At 39.8% G+C, this 24,711-nt stretch overlaps 1 protein-coding gene across 3 annotated transcripts in view; it reads left to right on the forward strand.

Annotated features, from left to right (window-relative positions):
- Window positions 1-24,711, forward strand: part of sorcs1 (sortilin-related VPS10 domain containing receptor 1) — a 212,772-nt gene that overhangs the window by 104,820 nt on the left and 83,241 nt on the right. For all 3 annotated transcript variants that reach the window (XM_085356482.1, XM_085356480.1, XM_085356483.1), the window contains exon 3: window positions 16,008-16,107. In XM_085356482.1, coding sequence (XP_085212608.1) covers window positions 16,008-16,107 — 100 coding nt within the window. The remainder of the gene's footprint in view (window positions 1-16,007; window positions 16,108-24,711) is intronic.

The following is a 24,711-nucleotide window of genomic DNA, read 5'->3' on the forward strand; positions in this document are numbered from 1 at the left end:
AGCCATTTATTTTTAGCTCAAAATGACAACATTAACACAGTAAAACAGGTCTCTTTCTTAAACAGAAGCCTGTCATGCTTAACTTTTGAGAATATAAGTAAATCTTTCTTTAAAAGAACTCTGTCCTGCTTAACTTAAAATTATATAAATTAATAGAAAGCAATAGAACGAAAAATATTCTTGTAACAGTGCACATTTAGTGCATTTAGTACAATTGGCTTCAGTTGAGGTATTATTTCAGCTTTTCTAATGCTAATCAGCTGCTCCTGTTTGTAAACCCGCTTGTTCCCATGATTACGCATCTTAACTCATCATCATTATTCATCTATGTATTACTTTTATGTATTATTCATCTATTTGTTGTAATCATCCATCCTTGCAGTTGTTTATTACACAAAATAAATTATATTATTACACTTCTGGCCACATAGCGCTGATATTCACCGCACATGCCCATATTAACCTTAACCAGAGGGTTTAAACAACAAACCAGTGTTTACATACCATATCTGCTTCTGCCGTGGCCTGGTGGACAAGAAATTGGTTAAGGGTTCCCCGAGCTTTCACGCCCCTCATGTTCTTCTTGTGCCCACCATTAGAAGCATGCCTATGGAAAAAGTGCGCCGGCACACAGTGCAGTGCGCTTTATAGGTGTTATCGTGCACTTTCCCAGCCAGGTGTTTTCCTTTTCCCAGTCCTCCCTGTACTTTTGCAGCCTTTTTTTCTTTTCTTTCTCTGAGGGGAACAAACATTGCTGCTCTAATGCTGGGCTTACACTGTGCGATTTTTGGCCCATTTTGAGCTGATTTTTGAGTCGTGCGACCGATTTGGTGATCGGCCCGATTTTGGCCTTCATCGTGCGTCGTGTAGTATACGTGGGGTAACGAGAAGCGATTAACACCTCACGACCAGCTCCCGATCATCAATCGCTCGTGAGCCGCTCACACTGCTCACGCGCAAACACGTAAACATCGGTGAAAAAGACGGAGCAGCACGGCTGTGCAGCGTGTGATCTGGACACAAGCGATGGAGGCACAACTTGTAGAACTTTTCAAAGCTCATCCGAGCCTTTTCCATGTGGCATCACAAAATTATCACGACCACAACAACCGTGAAAATAGTTGGATTTACATTGCTGCTCAATCACAGCTGCCTGATCAATGTTTTTCATTAGCAATTTAGCAAAGTTGATGGTGGTGGTGTGTCTGTGTGAGTGAAAGACGGAGAGAGAGCGCGACAGATTTTCTGTTATAACCTTCATGTTATGTTGGCACAGTGTGAGCACTCAGGTCGCATCAGAGCATCGGGCGGTATAGTGTGAGAGTACATCGTGGCATACGAACTTCTAACCCCTGCGAGTCAATCGTGCAGTTTGAGCAGGAGCTGAATAACGCGACTGAAAAAAATCGCACAGTGTCTGCCCAGCTTTAGGTGTACTGTCGTCCGAGACTTGCACCGCAGTGTCGGCGTTTGTTTCCCTGTTGGCCATGCTTCTTGTTGTGGTCATCTGTTGTCTTCCGGTATTTTCTCCGCAAGCGACCTTTCCTCGACCAATGAGATGAGCGGTAATCTGAATTGTCATACTCGAATTGTCATAAGTGTGCTGTCAGCTCATTGGTCACAAAGCAGGAGAGGGGCTGGGAATTATGTTTTCAAACAAAGCGTTAATTCCATTAACATTTATAGACTACTTTTGATTCTCACTGTATTACGGGACAAAGTGCGTCCCTTATTAGCTCAATACGGGACGTGTACTTTTGTTTCGAAATACGGGACGATTCCGTATTTTAAGGGACGGTTGGCAACCCTACCAGTGACCCAGGTTAGCAGAGGTGACGTCTAGCTAGCAGCTGCAGCTGCCTGTCAGGACACCTGTCAGTCCCACAGCTTAAAGATGAGGGCAGAAGCCATCCAGGGAGTCCAACATGTTTTGTTTGTGTGCTATAAAACTGCAAAGTTGGACATTTGAAGATGAGAAGTAGGGATGACTCACTTTTGCAGCCAGTCTCAGGTGGGCAGATAAATGAGCGTCTTTAGTTCAGGCTCAGAAAACATCTTTAGGTTTCAAAAACGAGCATCAGCAACTCAGCGAATCACTCTCTGTCATTGCTATTTACCAGAGGAGGAGCCAGACATTTGAAACACCCGGGGCTTAGCCCTAAAGGGTAGTATGCATGTGGGATTTTTTTTTTTTTTTTGAGGGGGGGGGGGGGTGTAGAAATGACTGAAAGATTAATAGGCTCTGTTTTGAGTTTTGTTCAAAAAAGAATGACTTCATATAGGGAAATATATATATCACACATGCAGGACACCTTAAACTAGTTTTTTAATTAAGCAGCAAGACAGAACGAAGTCGGGGCTGTATCAAGACACAGGGACTAAACCCCAATTCAACCAGGCAGAACTGATCCAGAATTAAAACAGGACTACAACAGTTCAAAAGCAGGACTACTGAGGACTTAACCAAGACAGAACCACAATCAGAACTAGATGATAGTAGCACTAAAAATCATCATAGACCTGCACTACACTTATTTATTTAATTCTACCAAAGTACAATATTTAGATTGAGAAAAGTTTATATAATTATTTAGCCTTGTTGTGCAAACAAGCCTGCAAAACTTAATAAATATAGAATTTGAAAAATAGCAAACCTAAAAAGAAACACTAGGTACGAGATACATGAGGACCTATGATACGGTGATACTTTTAGTAAGCAACCATTTGACTAACATGTGTGTCTCACCTGCTCTTGTTCATCTCTGTTCTGTCCTCATTCTCCATCTCAATCTCTGCTCTCTCTCTCTCTTTGTGCTGACAATCATCAAATATACAGTTGAAACCAGATATTTACAAACTCTTCAGATCAAAACAAACACTTTTTTAATTGTAACATCAAATCAGACTAAATGTTTATTTTTTTAGATTGATAAATATAAAAACATATTTGTTAACTTTAAGAGTAAAGAGAGAAACTGTCTGTGTTTTTTAATTGCAAATGGCACCAAATTGTATTCAAACTGAGCCACACTTATGGAGCTCCACAGTTCTTTTCCTGGTGTTTTGGTTGACATCTCTTGATTTTCCCATTTCAAAAAAACAGGCTCTGTGTTTTGCCTTATATGCATCCACAGCTGTGCCACCAGTTTACTCACATGGACTCTACGAACCTATCAGAAGCTTCTTCAGCTCAGAATGGAATTGTCTGGAGTTTCTTATTAATTAACAATAAACTTAATGTATATGTACTCCTAAATTTAATGAAAGTGATAAAAAATAGAAAGCTCTGTCTCTCTTTATTCTGACATTTAACTAATTCAAAATATATTTCAATATTTATCTAAAACAAAAGTTTACTCTAAATTGATGTTGTACAGTAAAAATGTTTTATGTTTTCTCCCTAAAGTGTAAATATCTGGTTACAAATGTGAATATCCTGCTGTGTACTGAAATCCCTCTTGTTTTGCATAGAAATATACTGAACAACACACAAAGCATAATATATAAAATAACATTTACCTGAGTTTTTTCTTTGAAAGAAGCCTCTAATGTCCATTCTTATATTTCAGTACATAACTGAAACCGATTTAGTCGGGGAGGGTAAGAACTGAAAATATGAAATAAACACACGTAAGCTAAGAATCTCTAAAAAATAGCATTTGTTCGGCTTTTCATTTCGCCATTTGTTGATTCACTCGAAGAGCAAGTAAAATAATATTGGTCAAGTGATCAGTTTGATATCAATCTTTCGTGATGCACCGTCATATTTACATTATTTGTACGGTACGAATGATTTGCTTTGGTACCTGGTCAAACTTAAGCTCTCCTTAGTATGGCTGGCTCCGTCTCTCCAACAGCGCACTCACGGGCAGCAGCTCCCCCCGCCCCCTCGCTCAGTCGCTTAGTGCCTGAGCTTGGATCATACCAATATCAGGGGGGGATTCACGCACAGTCGTAAATTCCCACAGTGTGCACTATGTGCTTCGAATATTGTGTGTACTTTTTGTTTTATACAGTTGTCAGCCAGGCATCTAACTATGAAAAAATTACACTCCAAAATACCCCGGGCTTCTGACAAAACAACCCGGGCTTAAGCCCCGTAAGCCACCCCCACGCTCCGCCCCTGCTATTTACTGTGTTTAAATCACACCAAGGGTCCGTTGCAAGTTTTGAGTGAAAACTACATTCTGTGTAAATTAAAGAAAATAAAGCCCTGCTTTTGTTCATCTGTACAACTGAAATTAGAAACATCCTTTTCAGAGTGATTCTGGAGAAAGTGCAGTTATTATTTCTGGGCTGGACTATTGAAGTTCATTATTTGCAGGTTTCTCTAAAAACTCCCCGAAAAGCCTTCAGTTAATTTAAAAAGCTGCTGCTACAGTTCTCACAGAGACTAGAGATTACATTTCTCCCATATTGGCTTCTCCTCCTTGTTAAATCCAGAATTTAATTTAAAATCTTTCTCCCCACAAACAGTGTCTCAAATAATCAGGCCCATCATATCTTAAATGATCTCACAGATCATATTCTCCCAACAGAGCTCTTCACTCTCAGACTGTTGGCTTACTGGTGGTTCAGAGGATCTCTAAACATAAAGTGGGAGGCAAAGCCTCCAGCTATCAGATCCAGATTCCAGTCTGGATTTGGGAGACAGACCTTCTCTCTCTTTTTAAGATTGCATTCACAACTTTCCTTTTTGATAAAAGCATATAGTCAGGGCTGGATTGGGTGACCCCAGATCATCGGATAGTTATTCTGCTATTGGCTTAAGCTGCTGGAGGCTTCCCATGATGCACTGAGCTCTTCTTCTCCACTCCCCTTTTTCACTCTCCACGTGTTGACTGCTGCAAACCATCATTAGTAATTACTGAACTGGCTAACTCCCCCTCGCCTCACCCCCAACCAGTCACAGCAGATGGCTCTCCCTCACTAAGGTTTCTTCCTGTTAAACGGGAGTTTTGTCCTCAGACTGTTCTTGCTCATAGGGGATGATCTGATTATTGGATTTTCACTCTAATATTGTAAAGCCTTTACCTTGTAACATAAATAGCCTTAAGATGACTTTAGATGAACCGGCGCTATATAAATAAAACCTTGTGATTGTGACATGCCAGCAGCTTTGAAGAACAGGAGATGTGGACACCCTGGGAACGAGAACAGGCTGCTCTGTCCTTATTCAGTGGGTTCCAGCAGCATGAATATATTCTCAAGGTGGAATCAGTTTAATGTGATCCTTTCTTAAGGGGGTGTGCATGTTGGTATAAACAAAAGGTTTAACTGAAAAGTAACTTTTCTGTCCAGAGCGTCAGACTGTTCTTTTCTTGCCCTAAAAAACACAATCCTGCCTGGTGCAGCTTTAAGTGTGGAAGTTTGCCACCAGCCCTGATGGGCAGTAACATGATGGAAAGGGACTGCAGATATAGAGCGAGGGAGGAAAGGCTATGATTCAGTCTGCTACTCAAAAGATATACTGTGCGAGCGCGCTGAAGGTTTCATAAATTCATCTTGGATCGTTCAGCTCAGCTGCCATTTGTCCAGTGTTTCAAAGGGTGCCGCAGAGTTTAAGCGCGCTAATGCAGCGAGTGACCTCACGTTAACTATCCCGGGACGCCTGCAGTTCTCCATCCTCTGAACCGCTATTAATCAAAATCCCCACGGAGGATGTAAATGTCTAGTGGCTGCGTATCAACTTATACTATACTCTGAAAATTGTAATTGAAACTCCATCTAATAAGTCTGTTAATATGCAGCTGTAGACATAATTTTAATCTGTTTTAGAGAGAAAGTTAAAAAAAGAACCGTTGACTAAAGGAGGTTTGAGGCTTTTAATCGAGCGTCTATGTGTAAGAGTGTGTTTCAAGATTTAATGGGGAGGAGTTCGGTCATCCTCCCAGCATATCCCGAATCCATTTTCCTCACTGAGCCATATCGCCGTAATAGGACTGATATCATTCTGGTGTCCTCGCACGGCGTTTCATTAATTCCCCCTTTGTTTAACCCAGCGTGTGGACGGTGTGGAGCTGCTCACCTGCAGCCCCTGAGGAGCTAACGTCCTCACAGCACAGAGCGGTCAGAGCTGCTCTTTACATACACGCAAAACCAGCCAACAGCATCTGAGAAGTCGCCACTGAGACAGTTTCGCTCAGAATTATCGTCCTTCAGAAACTATCATTTTTCATTTAACGCAGCTTCCATCTTCCTGGGATCTGCTGGGGCTGCGCCATTTTATTGCTTCATGTTCAGATTCACCGGGCCCTAAATCAAGTGATTCTGTGACAGGAGCCGATCAATAGACCGATGATGTCATTGTCCAGCGGTCTTAGGTGTTGATGGTTTCTGATAAATGATGGAAATGACTCCCTCCAGAAGAGCTCATCGGATGGGAAAGCATTTGCTCACCATGGAAACTAGCCCCAAGAAAATCTCAAAGGGTTACCGAGTGAGACAAAATTGCCAATTTCCCATGAATATTTCTATATTTTCACGGCTGGTTGTAAACTTCAAGTGTCGCTCTCTCAGAAATCGCCAAACCCTTTAAACAAGGACTTCAGTGTGGATTTAACGGCGCCACAGAAAACATGCCGGTCAGAAAAACTCCCACATCAGTCGATGTAAGTGATTGCTTTATTTGAAGTCACTCAAGACATTCTCCGGTGTCTTTGCTGCCTTTGAAAGATTTGTATGCTTTTGGGCTTTTTCTCTATCTTCATGTGGAATTAGAATAGCTCCTTGATTGAGCCCCAGGCCTCTCAAAATAAATTAGAGCTGACAGCTCAGATAAGTCGCTCAAACTTTCAGAGATAGTCTGAAATGCAAAAATACGACAGAAGACAAATTTCGCATTAGCACTTTGACCAACATTTGAATATTTTAGCCGTCATTTGAAGATTTAACGGGTTTATAACTCTCTTCTATGTAAATGAGGTTTAAGAAATGATGAAGTGTCTCTGCTTGCCAGTCATGTCAGACAAGATATCTGTTTTTTACTGAATGCAGTTCAGAGGGTGGCGTGAAATACGCTGGAATAAAGGGAACTGAAGTCAGGATAGGCTGGCTCTTACTAGCTTCTTTGAGTGAACGCATCGATCGCTCAGCGAGAAAATAAATCAGCAAGTTCCTCAGTTTTCCTTTCATATTTGAGGACAATCTGGCTTCAGTTGACTTAAGAATTTAAACATGTATAATTGACCTGGGGAAAATACAGCTCCATTTTATTTTATTCATAATTTCTGCAGAACTCAGATTTCTGTGTTTGGCTCAGCCATGCCACACAGACACGTGTGAGCCACTTCTGACCCTTCAGTTCACTCGTGGGCTTGAATCCTCTGTCAAACTGTGACATTTAGCCCACAGTCATGTGAGAAAATGTAAAGTGGAAGTTTTGAGTCTTTCATCTTTGTCATTATGGCTTCAAAATGATAAAAAAGATGAACTGATGGTTGTAGCATCCAGAGCATGCACAGGTAAGTGAAATTCAGACAGACATTTGAAATAATGATTTAGTGGATAGCTGATGGTGCTGACATGATTTTGTGGTTTTTATTTATTTTCTGTGTTTGTTTATAGCGTTTAGTTCTTTGACAAATTTGCAAATTTGATGCCGCTGTTCACAGTAAATAGCATCCTTTTTGCTGATATGTTGGCATCGACCAGTCTGATCTTTGTCCAAGATCATTTTAGAAATTGTTTTCTGGAGGCTGAATCCTGTTTTAGCTATTAATGGCTCCTTTTTCTGAACCAACAGCCTTAAAAATCGAATTATTAACCTAAAGGTTTTGAAGCATTTCAATCTGTTCCCAGCGCATACACACAGCTGTAAGCAGCAGTGTAAGCTTTGAGCTTAGCATATTTTGTGAGCCACAAATTAACAATATTCCTTTGATATACTGATAAGCATACCTGCATTACTTTGTAACTGATAAAATCTTATAACCTGATGATTCTCAATCAAGTTTGGGAGCCTTCCTGTTCCTGTTCTTGCCCCATTAGCCTGCACGTAGTGAAACAGTGTGAGAGTTCTCAGCATTATCTCATCCTCATTTCTGCTACTTTCAGATCTTATAATAAGAAAACTTTGGCTTCTAAATTATTTCAAATGTCTGTCTGAATTTCACTTACCTGTGCAGCAATTTCCTAATGTTGTAAACCTCAACATCTGGCAATAAACCCATTCTGATTCTGATTCTGATTCTGATGCCTAATAAGTCACACAGTATTTATACATAAGGTTGTGCAGCAGGTTTGCGTTTGCTTCATACCACTGAATTCTGTTCCAAGACTGTATTTTTAGTTCTTACCATAGTTACAAGTATTAGTGGGAATTTGAACATCTTGATATTTTTTTTATAAGCTGGAAGTTGCAGTTTCTCGTCATCTCTCGAGAGAATTCTGAGCAATAGTCATGTGAACATCAGTGAGATGTTTTCTGACTTTTCTGTGCTGGGATAGTAAAGGCATGAGGCAAAACGTGACGTGGTAGTGGCAATGTAATAATGATGTGTAATCCTCACACCGTTGCGTGTTTGTGTGTTTACAGCTTAATTAGATGTTACTGCTTCCGTGGTAACTGAAGTGCAAATGAGGTTGAAAACATAGTTTGTCAGCCGTTGTGCTACCCAGTTACTATATGCAGAATAAGGAGTGACTGTTTCCAGTGTCTGTCACACACAGCTGCTGTTAATCTTTAAGATAACTTCACCTTTAGCTCATTAAATATGGAGAGAAATTTGCTCAAAAGTGTTATGAATGCATATAATATGATCCACAAGCATATAAACAAAGATTCACAAATATGTGCAGTGATTTGTGTGTAACTCACAGAGTCTATACAAAAATACAAAGCAATGTGATCAAATGCGTTCATAAATAGTGATTATTTACACGTAATTATTTAAGTCCAGCTTCACGAATCAGATATTTTCTCCTTCAAAAACTCTTCTGTGCATAAAAATGTCTAAAACTACACGTAACATCCCTCTCTGGAGTGTTTCAGGATCAGCTAACGTCAATGTTAGCCTGCTCTTAACAGGGACCAGTAAGATTAACATCACAGTGTTGTTATCTACAGTGTAGCTTATTTCTATATTCAGAATATACAGAGGTTGGTTAGCGTATACTCCCTCCAGAAGGACTCACAAGTAGAGCAGGGCGCCAAAAATATTTATCATGATGTACATTTGAAAATTTGCGATAACGATATAACTGACGATATAATTGACACTAGACAAAATACTTCACAACTCCACAACTTTATTAGTGCAAAAAACCCATCAGTGTATTTTCACTTAAACAAGCAGCTGTTTTTTTATGTGCATTAAAGTTATATAAAAATGTAACAGTGCAAATTCCTCGCTGACAGTTTAACCAAAAGGCATTTCCAGTGGAAACTGGCCGACACATCCTCAGGATAACCATGTAGAATATCCACAAAACTTAAAAAGAGGTTATACACACACAACACGGTAATATTATGTTGAAGCACAGTACGTATCACTCCGCGAGGCTCCGCCTACGATAGCCGTAATGCTCCGACAATCCATCAAGCGGTGCGGCTTCGTAGCTTAGCAAAGTCGTACTGAAACATTTGACAGATTTTCGAGCGCCGTGCACATAAAATCGTTTCGAGGTCAGTAAACACAACCAGAGTTCATACATAAGGCACACGGGATTATAAGGGGCACTGTCGACTTTCAGAAAAATCAAAGGATTGATTTTAAGTGTGCCGTATTTTCCAAACAACACGGTAATAACGACGGCCCGCTAGCATGCGCTACCAAAAATAGTGCTTTGTTGTGTATCTGACGGACGAAAGCTAAACCAGTTCCACACCAGTGAAGCTGCAGCATTTTTACAAACCAGTTCTGGTTCATGTTTCATTCAACGATCCGCTTTCGCCCTCCTCATTCTCCGTCGCCGCCGTGCCTTTTTCCGCCATGTGCGTATGAAAACAAAGGCACGCGCGTTTTACCCATAATCTATCGCGATATTTCATTTTCTCATCATTGGCCAACATTATACCGGTATTACTGTGAACGGTATGATATGGCCCAGCCCCACTCACAAGCACACGGTCCAAGGATGACCCACAGAGATGTACTGCCATGGTGTTCCCTCATCTGCAGCCGTGCACTGACTCCCTTTTCCTAGCAGGTTATTGTGTAGTGTTTATAATTGGTAAAAATGTGTTTTCTACACTCAAAAAAAGGAAATTGGGTGGTTGTTACATTTACAAAAATCACATGACATCCTAAACCACAGGAAATTCACTGGAGTTCTAAGAGGCAACCCACCACACACACCACGTGTATGCTATCGCTATTTATTGTGGTTTAACCCCTCAAGGACAAAAATGTAAAGAAAATTCTGTATTGAGCCTTGTAATCATAGCTTTCCTACTTTTGTGAAGCCTGTATTGAAAGCTCGGTGGCACATCGGTCAGCACTGTTGGCTCACAGCAAGAAGGGCCTGGGTTCAAATCTGCAAGCTGTCTAGTTTGCACTGGGTACTCTGGTTTCCTCCCACGGTTAAAAGTTGTGCAGTTATTATTAAAAATGGTTGTTTGCCTCTCTGTGACAGACTGGCGACCTGTCCAGCGTGTACCATGCCTCTTACCTTTTCACACCTGGGATAGGCCCCACCCCCTGCAACCCTGATAAAGATAAAAGAATGGATAGAGGGAATGTTGTTGTAAATCCATTAAACATTTATGTTAAACAGACTCTAGACATTGTTGAACACGTGACCAAGTAGCATTGGGGTAAAAGTTATAGAACAGTGTTGGGATAAAGTGAGAAAATTGTGAAGGATTAAAATATTCCAAGAGCTCGACTTACTTCATCTAAACATGTTTCAATCACATTTTATCAGTAACAAATGCACAGGTTTATTGCATATGAATGAGTTCTGTTGATTTAAGTTGTTTAAGTTTCTGCCAAAGCAAAACACAAGTGCGTAACCAACGTCCTTGACTGAACTGAGTAAATCCAACATGTTCTTTTTTCCAGTGGAGTGATGAGCTGTTCTGTTTATTTAGAAAAAACAATGTCTGTTTTATTAAACTGAGGAACTGTGTAAATATGTGTGCTGAGCTTTGACAGTGATAACACACACCGACACAAGGTATATGTCAGCTTTTTATAAACATTGTCTGTATATTTTGTAAGTTTTGTCTTTGTTGTTTTCCTTTTAATGATACGGGCTAATTTTGTCTGAAATTAAACAATAATAATAAACAACAAAAAGATAAGAAAAAGAAAAACAGTGCAAGAAGAGAGGAAGCCCAGATGTCCCAGTTTTACACTGGGATTTCAAAGCAGCTTACATTTGTTGATCTGTACGAAGCTCACAGCGGGAAAATTTGTGTCAAAATCCTGCGTGGACATGCGACGTCGTCTCTGCGTATCAGGCGATTGGTGCACACACACCTGGCGTGTAGTTTTAGACTTTTGTATGCACAGAAGAGCTTTTGAGGGAGAAAAATATCCGATTCGTGAAGCTGGACTTAAATAATTAAACGTAAATAATCACTATTTATGATTTTTAATTGATAAAGTCATTTGTAAAATACGTGTGATCAAAGTGCTTCGTTTGTGGGTTGGAGCATGAGCCTGTGAATCCTCAAAAGTTACACACAAATCACTGCACATATATGTGAATCTTAGTTTATGCTTGTGGATTGTATCATATACATTCGTGTTACCTTATCGTAGCAACAGTACAGCAACACAACAAAGACTCAAATCAAATTTAAAAAGTTTAAGCGTGATCTTGTATCAAAATGTAAAATAGTCAGAAAAATGTGTTCTATTTTTGTGGACGTCTACACAAATGCACCTTTTTTGACATCACAACTTTGAAACTGCTCACTGGAATTATGTTTTGTACGTGCAGCATTTATGCTCTTGACTTATTATTGGTTTCCCTGGAAACCAAGAACAATGAAAGTTTATTGTAACACAAACCATGATCATTTTGTAACCCCAAGCAAGTAATATATTTCTTAAACCTAGTTGATTAGTTTTTATTTGGTAATTTGAATGTTTATAACCAAATACTTCTAGTATTGCATCGCTCCAAACATCTAATTCTAAATGTATAAATGTAATCGAGTAGATGTTTTTTGTGTTAATCTAACTATAGTTTAACAAAAAACAAATTAAAACATAACTGAAGTGCAGAGAATATAAAGAAATGAAAAACACAAAAGAGAGTTTTATAAAAATGCGTTCTGTGTTGGGCCTCGCTGATTCACACCCTCCTGTTTCCAAACGTGAACATCTCTGCCATCATCTTTTTCCTGATTAAAACAGGAATCAGGTTCACAAGTCTATAGATTAAATGTACTGAGTATGAACTATTCCACAAACTGATGAAAGAATACAGGGAAATTGGAAAAATGTTTCATATCTCTACCAACCAACCTGCAACCAAGAAAATGCAACATCAGTGCAAATTTATACCAAAGAAACTGGAAAAAGGTTGGGTTTGAAAAGGAAACCTCTAAACCTCCAGATGCTAGGTTTTGAAAGAACTTCAGGATACATCAACAGAAATTAGAACGGGAGGATACAAATCAATGAAAAACTGGTGTTAGGGTTTGTGCCCCGGATTCTGAATTAATAACCAATTAAACGCTCAAAACTGTAGTGTGACTGTCTTACACACATCCAAAATTTGCAATTTATTTCAAATTATTACCCAGGTAAAATAAGCATTGAACGTGTCGCCAGTTTTCAAAGTAAATATATTTCTAAAGGTGCTCTTGACATTAAATTCCCATCAGATATCAGCAACGACCCAGCCAATCCACACGTGCAAAGAGATGTCCATAAATTAAGCTACATGTAATAATGCGAAACAAAAACCCTTCTATGGACTCTGAGTTTTGGTCCTTTCTAGATTTTCGGATGGATTCAGGTCATGTGATTGGCCGGACCGAGTGTCAGGATTGCTTTCTAATTACTGATAGATTTCACTCATGTCATGACTTTCCGGGCTTTTTTGCACTTCCCTTTCCTCTTGAATAAAGCACTCCTGGGCCAGCAGGTTTGTCTGTACTTCATTAGAGATGCACTGCACTGAAGTGTTGTATACTTATACAGTATACTACACGGTGCAGAGTGACAGAAAGAGCCAAGTCGCAGTGAGTTCTAAAGCCATCTTCCTGGTATGACTCTCAGAGCGCAGTGGTAAAAAAAACATCTAAGGGCGAAGTGCAGTCGATGGCTGTTGGATATAAATATTATCGTCAAGTACGCGGATAATTGCAGACTGAAGCTCATGCACGAGAGAAAACAACTTCTATGCGTCTGCATCGTGGCGTGTATGTTTTTCTTCTGGGTTTTCATTTGCTACTGTAGCAGTAATCTTGGGAGGCCAAGGTGTGAAACAGGGTGTGGGTCCCAATGAGCTCACCCGAAACTCTGGCTGATTGGGACCCACATCCGGTTTCACACCTTGGGTCAGGCGATTAGAGGATCATCAGGGGGTCCTTTGTCCCTCTGTGGGGGGAAACTCCCACTAGGTTTAAATCTGGGACTCTCCACCATTTGACCTTAGAACTGAAGAAGCTTCTCGGATGAGAGGTGAAACGTCTTCAAGCAACTTAAAGAAGTCCAGACGCTTTTCTTTGCAAGCTCCTATAACAGTGTGTGTTTATGATTTTTTTAGTATATAATGGAATTTTTTTGGAAGTGTGATGCCGAAAGTAAAAGGACGTAAGCAGGGCTAAAGTTTGAAGTGTAGTGCGGCCTCGTCTGTTGTACGGTATATGTAATACATCCATGGAAGTAGTTAAAAGAGAATAAAATATATTTAAACTGCATAGAAAACATTCCATAAAGGCTTTATGAAGACACTCTCTAGCCTTTAGCAAAGCATTGTTTTACATTCTCGCTTTCTGATGCACAAATTTTAAAAATGTAGCTTTTATCTTGATCCAGTCTTTTTAAAATTTCTCCAGTCTTTCAGTTTTCCTGCTCATTGTCATGTTCCCTTTGTTGCTTTTGTCTTCAGCTGGCTGCTTTATAGCTTTCAGATCCCCATGCACAGTTGTATATACATTGTTTACATTTCTACATGAATATCATAAAAAAAACTCCCTGTACTGTGTCTTTTTGCAGTATGGCAGGCAAAGATATTGTGTATTACAGTCATGATCAGTAAAGTTTAAAAGTGAAAAACTGTATATTTAAATGATATTCATAGATTCATGAAAGAACGTTTACAGTGTGTCTGTTTGTTTTTCCGATGTCGGATTTTTGTATAATGTTGCTGCAGCCATCTAAGAATATTCATAACAGGTTTCTGTGTGAAGCAGAGCTCACCTTCTGCATATTTATGTAATCGTGACATTTTTAAATACTTAAAACTTTAAAACACATTTTGTGAAAGACATCAAGAATGTCAGTGAACAGTTTCAGTATGCATTTACTCACACTGTTTCATTGCACCACTTCATTACACAGGTCTAGAGACTGGTCAGCAATACCTTGGTCAACCGACCATCAGTAGGGAAAAGTGTGTATTCTCTGACTAGCTGGCGAGTGGATGCGCTTAGATGGATGTGTGAAATCAATAACATGGACTGTGCTGCACCATAAACCTCCTTGTAATTACTTTGGTTGCTTGCAGACTGCTGATGTAAACTGTAGTTTGCATGGAAGATGGCGACTTGTCAGCAAACACTTGCTAACTCGTGTGAAACTTGTGTGATGGAAACCGGAAATGTTGAATGTTGCAGAGTGAAAGTTTGGCCTTACAGCTGAAACCAACATGTTTCAAAAGACACAACTTTTGCTTTGAAGGTGAACACTTCCGCTCCCTTAAGGCCAAAACAGAGAGAATGAGGAGGAGCTTCTTCCCCCAGGCTATTCGGGCCCTGAACCAGGTGTAGGACTGGAGTCTCCCACACACGCCACTATAAGACTGGACTCTCACACACGTCACCACACGCATCACCACACATTTCCTATAATCCTATAATTTATAATCTTTATAATCTCTTCTGCTATTTGCACATTCTTTACTGTAAATTTCTAAGTTAATTTGTAAATTTTTGTAGTAACCTGTAAATTGTAAATATTGTAAAACTTTTTTTCTGTCATTTAATGGTCGGGCATTGTACAGCTACAAGCATTTCACCTCCATGTCATACTGTGTATGGTTGTGTGTGACAAATAAAATTTGAATTTGATTTTGAACTGTATCTGTGTTCAGTTTGTGTCACACTCCTCCTTTAACTTAGTAAGTAGTTGGCAGAAATGACACCATCTTCAAACAAAGTACGGGAAACTGCATCAACTACAGCAATCTGCAGGCCACCAGTGCATTCGTAAGACGGTTATTGGTGAAGCACTGTATACCTCTTTGCAACCAGTTTCACCTACCAACAAGAAGAAACTACTTCCAACAACTACTGGTCAGGAAATGGTCTCATTCTTTCTTAGTGACCAGTGGTTATCACTGACCAGCCTCTAGGCATAGTGATTTCCAGCAGCTACCTGCAACCTGCTGAAAAATACTTGTTTGTCCTAGTGATCCGTGGTTGCTGACTGGTCTGCAGGCATGTGGTTCTGGGTTTTATGGGGTTTGATAGGTGGATATATTATATTGACCCTTGACAAATGATTTAAATAAAAATGTGCATATTTTGCTTTAATTATTGAAAAAGACAGTTAAAAATAATCCAGTTCATTTTTCTATCTTCAAAATGACCAGGAGCAGTGGTCAGCTCTTGGGTGGTACAGTATGAGTTCACTGATAACATGTGTCTGCATTTACTCAAGTATGTCTACATCAGGTTATTAATGCTGCAATCCATGCCTGGATTATAAATACAGCAGCAGTGACCGTAATAGTCCTGCTGAGGTTCATGTTGCCATGAGCACAAAAGGGACTTAATCAAGTCTGTGCTCTTTCCCCTCCAACACTGAATTCTCAAGAGGAGTCTTTTAATTGCAGCAAGTAATTCACCAAGTGTTCATCAGACCTTTCTGATTAAATTTCAGGTCAACAGACTACGGAGCAACGTACCAGAAGCTGAATGACAAAGTAGGAGCAAAGACAATACTCAGTTATTTGTACGTGAGCCCCAACAACAAGAGAAAGGTAATGGTCCTCTTTTGTCATTTCTTCTGTATCCTATTTTAAAAATTGTCTTGACTGTATGAGTTACTTTTGTTTGCTCCTCACGGTTGGCATGCCAGTCACACAGTATGCAGTATTGAATGCATGCAGACATATTGATGTGGTCTGACTCACTGGTCTCGGTTTGATGTCTCTTCTCTGTCGCTGCCTACAGTCTCAGTAAGAAGCACTGAACTCACTCATTTATTAACAAGTTCAAACCAAAATGACAGTTAGCTGACAGAAAGGAACAATCTCTCCCAGTTCTACATGGATATAAATCAATTAGAAGTCAGACAACCCCTTCAATCAGTGCCCCTGCCCTTCCTTTGGTTTGGGTCATTTGATGGTATTAACCACCTGTCTGTGTTCACAGTCGCTTTACATGACTCCCTTTACACAACTCTAATCACGAAGTTTTTCAGTTAATTACCATCTAATTATGAAAAGGGAATGCAGCCCCAATTCATTTCAGATGCTGGCCATATGATATAGGTTGTTGGGCAGTGACTGTTACGCCCCTGAGGTCTGTTAAAGGTGCTGAACCAGATGATGAGATGATGAACCTGAACACGGAGAGAGACATCCAGGACTCAGCAGAAAGGCTTGAATGTCCTTCTGTTATCGTCAGCAAAGCATTAAGAGACTTTCTCTGACCGTGGGATTTTCTACAGCATAATTTAGTGAGAAATTTTTGAGGAAATGGTAAATGGTAAATGGCCTGCATTTGTATAGCGCTTAGGAAAACAACTACAGATCAGTCTGTCTTTGTTAACACACAAACCTGGGGAGTCTGGAGACAATCTGCAGGATATGACCCCTGCTCCACCAGACAAGATCTCTTTATACTGTATATGAAAACTCCTTCACCAGAATTACCACTGGTGAGGATATTCTCCTGTTTTGGACACTCAAATAAAACCCTTACAACATAAATACTCCGAATCCCCCAAAAATAATTCAGCATCTAGTTTCTGAGAACATGTTGCAAAAAGCAACCTCAATACTAACCCTAGACGCCTCACCATTGACCTGGCACATGTTAGCATGTAAAAAGCCCAACCTTTCATTCTAAAATCCACTGTCATCTACAGGTTGGTCTACAGTGGCAACAAAAGAACCGAAAATCTTAGAAATCAGAGTCTGAGAATTGCAGCTTATGACTTTTATCAAAATATCTTCAGGCTATGACTTCCTGTTGATCTAGTGATGCTCCAGAAAAACAAGTTTATGATATTCTGTCCTAAGATCCCTACATCCCACAGTCCGTATCTCGACTTGTCTTCGTGTTATATAGGTCAATATGAGAAATGACAGCATTTACAGACAGTTTTTGCAACCTTACACTTTTAAACGATCGGTGTAGAAACTCATCATCGTAGAGTAAATGTGATAATTGGCTTTCCCATTTTTCTTTCTGCTTCAGAGATGCTGGAAATTTCCAATGATACCGTTTGACTAGATGTCATCTGTCTACCCCTCTATATCTGCAAAATTCAATCAATACTGATAATCACAGCAAAACAGGAAATTCTTACTGACCACAATACTTAATCAATGAAAGACACAAAAACAGGAAAAAGAAAATGTGGTCCAGGAATAAGGAGAAATTTTAGCTTTCATCTGATGACAAAATACATGATGGGAAGTTATCAATCAGGCATAAGCAGTATATAGTACCTCAAATTAAAAGCCCTTTGCCAGAACTGTTGCATTGCCTTCTGGCAAAAGCAAATTATTTGTCCTTGCAGCCCTATGCGTTTTAATAGTTTTTTTCAATAAAGTCAACCAAGTCAAATACATTGGATGGGCCTAGTTTTTCCTATAAAGAGCTGAGTTGCTTTATCCCTTTAAACGTAGATGATGAACTGAAGCTGAACGTGGATGTTTTCAGCCTAATCATTGGGAGCTGCTTGGATATAAATCATAGGTTTTCTCAGCTGGTTTAGAGTTGGATGGGGTTGCTGAGGCAAGCTCTCTATACAGGCTTAAAATACATTAGAGGCAGCACATCAGCAAATGGTCAGAGTTAACCACTTTTCTGTGCTCAGGTCCATTTGGGTCAATTTTGCCAGGTTCCATTATGGCTTTGGTCCATTAGGGTTCTGGGCATCTCTGATTGTGTGTTTGTGTATTTCTATGTTTTAAATTTTGTTTTGTCCATGGCTATTTTGGGTTTATGAAACACCATAATTAATCCACACATTTTTGCCAGACCCTAAATATCCATTTTTTTTTCTCTCGTCTTTATTTGTCACATCCATCTAAATGTTAGTGTAACAACAACACTAGACTAGTGATTACCGTTTTAAGTTCCCCATTCTAAGGATGTCTGTTTGGGACTTGGTTTAAGTAAGCTGTAAAATCTCTTCTTCTTGCATGTTTGTATTATTCATGCTTTTACGATACATATTTGGCCAACTATGGAGTCTTTATGACATGCCTCTTATTTGCATCAAAATGAGTGGCAGACTGGGGTAGAAATGTTCGTATTAGCAAGGCTATCTTCTGTTTTATTGCTTGTAGAGTGATGGGATCTGGGCAAACCCAAAGAAGATGTCTCTAATGATGCAGAGAGACAGAGAGACATCACAGAAACATTTCAGTCCACAGAAACCAGCAATCACCAGTTTAACAGAGCAGAAAACAGATGAAGGCCAGCAAATAACTTGACATGTTGCTAATGTCACACACGCATTGCGACACACTTTCTACCACATAGCCAAAATGTCAGTCAGCCATACAAACCATCACGTGCCAGATATACACAAACATGAGCCTAAATAAGCTCTTTCACACAAAGTTACGCATTCATATATTCTTTGTCTCACACTTACGCTTTTTTCTCTCACACATCCATAGTATCACCATATTGCCAAAATATGACGTGTAAAATAAAAATGCTACTGAAAGCATCCTTGTCAGTCTATAGAGAGTTTATTACATGCAAAACATACTAGTAATGTTGAGCAGAGGAAAAATGACTTGGTAAACTAGGCTTTGTTTCATCTGCAAGATGTAAAGTAGAATTTGAGAGCAGTATGCTCATTGCGCTCATTGATAATGTTAGGCAAGCTGAGGCTAGCAAAACACATCAAATTCACTTTTTATCTGTCAATAATGTAACATAGAATTCATAAGTGAATGGCTTAAGACTACAGATTTTATAGATTCAGATTGCATAGACACTCTTTAGCCCAAGCAATGGGTGTTGGACATCACTGGGTGCTTTATTCTCCTTGAAATAAGGAGACTACATTACACATTTATAGAGCATATCTATAAGTTTTTAATCAGGAAATGAAGATTTTCCAACATAATTGTTAATCGGGAACAAAGAAGAAGGAGAGTTTTACACTGCATTTCTGTGGGAACAATCAGTGATTCAAACTGGATTCCACATAAACTGTTTGTTCTGCTGTGTGTTTGCTCACTTATCCAACTGAGGGTCATGTGGGGATTGGAACTTGTCCTAGCTACTGTAGGCAGGACTGGTCACTGACTTGATGCAGGGATAACACAGAGAGACAAACTACTATTCAAAAACATACACATGTATGCACAATTAAGAACTAGATGTCTTTGGACTGTTGAAGGAAGCTGGAGTACCCAGAGAGAACCCACTTGCACATGTGGAGAAAATGTAATCTCCACGCAGAAAGGCCCCGGTGGATTCGAACCCAAAAAATATTCTTTCCAAGAAAATCATAATCTAGTGGGTTATTAAAAGTTTCTTATATCACACATGGTGGCCAGCACGGTTCGCAACTGAGACTTCTGTTGATAAATCCCAAAGTGCTTGAGTACTTGCTTATGCTATGCTATGCAAATGTGCAGATGGTAACTGATCTCAGAGCAGTGAAAGCAGAGCCAGTAGCAACTTTTCTAGCATGTTAATTTCCTGTTAGTTTCTCATAACACTGGAGGTTTATCCACAATGCACAGAGTACCAGGAAAAAGACCTGCTGGCCTCTAAGTTAGCCCAGCTCAAACTTTTGTTAAATGGGCCACAGACACACCAATGAAATGAACACATACTTAAGTGGAATTGGACTGAGAGTCAAACCTCCTTCATGCAAACTGGGACCACAGTTGGCACTGATAGACGATGAGAAAAACTTACTGGACTGAACACTGTTTGAGACGTAAGGAGAGAGATTTGGTCTTAATTTATGTTTTAAGATGAAACTGGGCAAGCACTAACTGCCTTGCTCGCCCCGGGGCAATGCTACTGATTTGAGATATCCTGAAATACAGTTAATGTGTAAGATGTAATTGATGTGGGGCGAGTAGTCAGTCACTTTTGCAGCACATTAGCAACATGAATGGTAGGTTTCCTTTTGTCAGTCAAATCTACAAGTCTGCATTTAGAATTGGCTTGTAGGATGCTCACTTGAGGCTTTGGATCCAGCCTCAAGTGGACAGCAGAGGAACTGCAGCTTTGGCAGTTTCTTTCATTTCTCACATCAGATCCTGGACATCACTGTCCTGGATACCATTTTCATTTTATTCAGATAAGACACAAGACAGTATTCATGATGTCATTGTGAAATAGGGCAATTATCCTGTCATGAGCTGATACAAGAGAGCATTTATCTTGCTTAGATAATATGTCTGAACCAAATCTAATTGCAGTCGATTCAATATTTGTTGTAATACTTCATCCTGATGGTAGCATTAGGCTGACATATAGCAGGATAGACTGACATTGTTATCTACTGCTAGCGTCGCTAACATTAAATAAAAAAAAGAGTGGAACCAGAGAAGAAGCAACTTTCTCTATAAAGCACTCCAGACTCAAACTGTTTTTTCCTCCATTGTTGCTGTTTCCACATACTTGGAAAGTAGGGAAGCAGTAGAGACTGCAGGTTCGTCAGTCACCCCGGGCACAGCACCATGTGACTACTGCTGGTGGCAGACAAAAGCCCCTCTCTTCATCAAGTAGTGGAAGTAAATCAGGCCTGTGTGGCTGTGGGGGATAGTGGGAGTAAAGCAGTGGAGAGGGACAGAGAGAAACTGCACAGGGAGCGAAGGAAAGAAAGGGAGCAGGGGGGAAAGAGACAGCACATAAACTGACAGGGAGCAAGTGAGCATGGAAGAGTGGCGATGGGAGTACAGGGAAAAAACATGACAGAGCAAAAAAAGAAATAAACAGAGGCATGGCCCGGGGGTCACTTATGGAGAAAACAGACTGACAACACAGCAATTACATCAATTTTCATATTGTGGCTTCATACTGAGGCTGTACATGAAAGAACAGAGCTCGAGTACACATTAGGGGAAGTAATTTGGGGTTTTAGCCGGAGATTTTGTGTGAGAGCACATTATTACAGTAAATGGCTGGGATGGTGAGTGCTGGTTAACAAAAAAAAAAAAAGCACACAGATTGCAGTCATACAAATGGGTATTGCCTCTAATGGTTTGAAAACAAAAGGGATTTTTCCAGGGGAAGCATTTGAGTGACAGCAGAGTCAGTCTGAGCTGCTTTCCTCTCAGGCTCAGCCTTCTCTTTAAGGAATACATAATGACTCTTTTTCATCAATGTACCGAGTAAAAGAAAAGTCACAGGGCTCAAATGTTCTCTCGTGACAAAGGCCTTGAATGCTCACCCATTTGTGGGAGTGCATGCCTGTGTTTGTATGTGCAGTATTCCAAACAAGTATGGCCATTGTGGAGCTGTGAAGGCAACAATAGGCAGGTGGGTGGAATATGAATTCACCTCAGAAGAGACCTCTCTCCCACAGTCAGGCTTCAAAGACTTCTGTTCATTGTCTCGCTTTTCTGTATAAGTTCAAGGCTTAAAAGTGAACTTAAATATTTCATGTCCTCGAAGTGTCCTCAAAATAACAATGACAACAATAACAAAAAGAGAAATGTTTCACAGGAAGACAAACAGAATCCACACGAAAAATGTCCCGAGACTTGCATCATCATGCAAACGCTTTCATACATGAATACTTAGCATTTTATGACATTGATGCATTTCTGTGCAGCAGCAGTGAGGAAGGAAAAGTAAAAAAAACATTTTTTCACTCCTTTACCATCGTTAGTGAAATACCCAAACGCACATCATCAGCTTACAGATTTTATAGCTGGAATAGAAATGTGTAGGGCGGCTTCTGTCAGCCATGTAGTTCAATGATGGGATTAAGTTCCTGGAGGAATAACAAATGTTTAATGTGTCACTTTTGTTGAATGGAGTGTTGAAATGCGCGCAGTGTGTCACGAGACCAGGATTTTTACAGAAGTCATAAGTGGAATGCACAAAATGAAGAGAAGCATGTTAGCAAAGAATTGCATGAATTTAATTTTTTAAGGAGATTTCTGGTTTCATCAAATCAAGTCAAATAATAAAAGTAGAGAATGTTTGAAAAAGCACCCAAATGAGACAAAATAAGAAAAATAACGAGTAAAAGTCAAGTTTGTTTTATTTTGCTTTTCCTTTGTTCTGAGCTGAAGCTGTTTTCTTGGCATTGGATGCTACAAGACAGCCTTTTTCATGGCTCTCTGATTCTGGATGTGCTGAATAAGTGGGGCACGGCTACTTTCTAAATCAAGCTGTGAAGCACAGATGCGGAGCAGTCTATTCCAGGGTTGCGGTGGTTTCTTCAGGTGCTGTTGCAGAAGAGAGTCTGGAAACAGTCAGGCTGTCAGACTGTGTTAAAAAAAAATCTGAAGTTTGCAGAAGTTGTGAGAACAAATTTTAATAGCATCGGGGTTAGATTGATTGTCATTGATGACTTTAACCTCACAGGGTCGACATCCTGACTTCCATCAGCAGGTCGATTGATGTGTCACTTTCCTGACACATTAAATTAACAGTTAACTTTAATTTGTAGCTTTTTTGTAGTTATATTGCAGTAATAAGGAAACCAGGACTTGGTGCTTTATTTTCCAAGTGTTACAGCTAAGTGTATTTAATGTTAAAGTCAAATATTAAAGATGATTTGATGATGAGAAAAGTGGTTTTGTTGGTGCATTTTTGATGAGAGGTGTGCATTGTCTCCCGTTATGTCTTCACAATAGCAGCCAGCTTGTGTTTTGCCAGTTGAGTGCTTTTAATGTGAAGCAGCAGGAGCAGAAAAGTTGATTTTGCATTAGCAATAACTTCTTCCAGCTCTGTCAGTGAGCATTGACACTATTTAATAAGATATAATTACACTGGAACATGCGTGCATCATTGCCTCTGAATCACTCGTGAAATACAAGAATTTTTTTACTCTGTGTTGAACATTAAAAGGATGCGGCAGGAAAACAATCCTGAGCAGACTCAAAGACTGTTATATGTTAAGGTTAAATAGGGTTAACTGAAGCTAAAAGCTCTGCTCTTCCCAGTTTGTCTTGTATTCTCTTACAGTCACGCTCAGAACGGCGAAATAGGACAACAATGTTGCATCATGTGTTTTTTCTTCAAATAAAATATCTGCTTTAAGTTAAATAAATGCTGCTTTTTTTTTAAACATGCCGCTCTCAGAGACAGAAACGCTGAAGGAGAGAGATCAAAATGTGAGTGCTGTGTACTCGCTGATGTTGACAGGTTTGTTCAGCTCCACAGATTTACAGACAAATGCTTTTATTACCCGAGTTATTTTATTCATTTGTAATTCCTGTACATACTTTTAACTTCAGATGGTAACAAACAATCATACTTAATGAAGTGTTTCCCAGAATAAATGGATTTAAAATAAGAATAAACTGAGCTGTTTGAAAATGCAGCACTTAAAGCTCTCGGTGGGAAACACTTGTGTATGAAGCCTTGATTGTGTCTTTGCAATGTAGGTTAAAGCTTGATGGCCTCATGCTGCTCATAAATATGATTTATGTGGAGGCCTTTAAAGATATATGAATAGAATTTGTCTTTCATGCAGCAGCTTCAGTCCAGGACAAACATCCGTCGTTGAAACAGAGACATGAAAAGCTCTAAACGTGTTATTTTTAGTGACGCAATGAAAAATCATTGTCACATTTCAAGATTCAGAATCTTTCCAAACTTGCTTTGGTCTTTTTGTTATGCAAAGAAAGACAGACTGTTATTTGAGGACAGTGCTAAAGTGAAAAGATGCAATTTTCCCCTCAAGACTAAAAACATCAAGATGAGATGACTATTTATGGAGAATGCATATTCAAATAGCTTTTATTACATATTTTCAGCAGAAAACGTTGCATAAACTAGCCAAGAGCTAAATTAGTGCTAGAATAAAATTGCGATGTCACTTCTAATTAAACAGGTCAATTCATTGCAACACATGCTTACTTACACCAGACAAACCTGGAGCAATACCACCTGGTGCATGTTCAGTGTACCGACAACAGCACGTAGAGCTGCGTGTTGCATGGAGATAAGAAAAAGAAAAGGAGAGGTAAAGTGTCGTCTGGTCCACCAGCTTTTTAAGGACACGGTGCATGCCAAAATAATCGCAGCGAATCAGCCATGCTCCCCTGGCCCGCACAGCAGTGGTTTCGTTTGAGGTGACGATGGTGATGGAGGTTCTGGTTGCTCAGAGGGGACGCAACATCTGTCAGGCCTAAGGCACAATCTCCAAATGGCTGCGGTGAGCGGAGAGACGAGCGCCCCGGAGCCCGTGG

Source organism: Diplotaxodon limnothrissa, linkage group LG6 (assembly GCF_057381915.1).
Source record: "Diplotaxodon limnothrissa isolate DT_005_m linkage group LG6, D_limnothrissa_male_GT1.1, whole genome shotgun sequence".
NCBI classification, from domain to species: Eukaryota; Metazoa; Chordata; class Actinopteri; order Cichliformes; family Cichlidae; genus Diplotaxodon; species Diplotaxodon limnothrissa.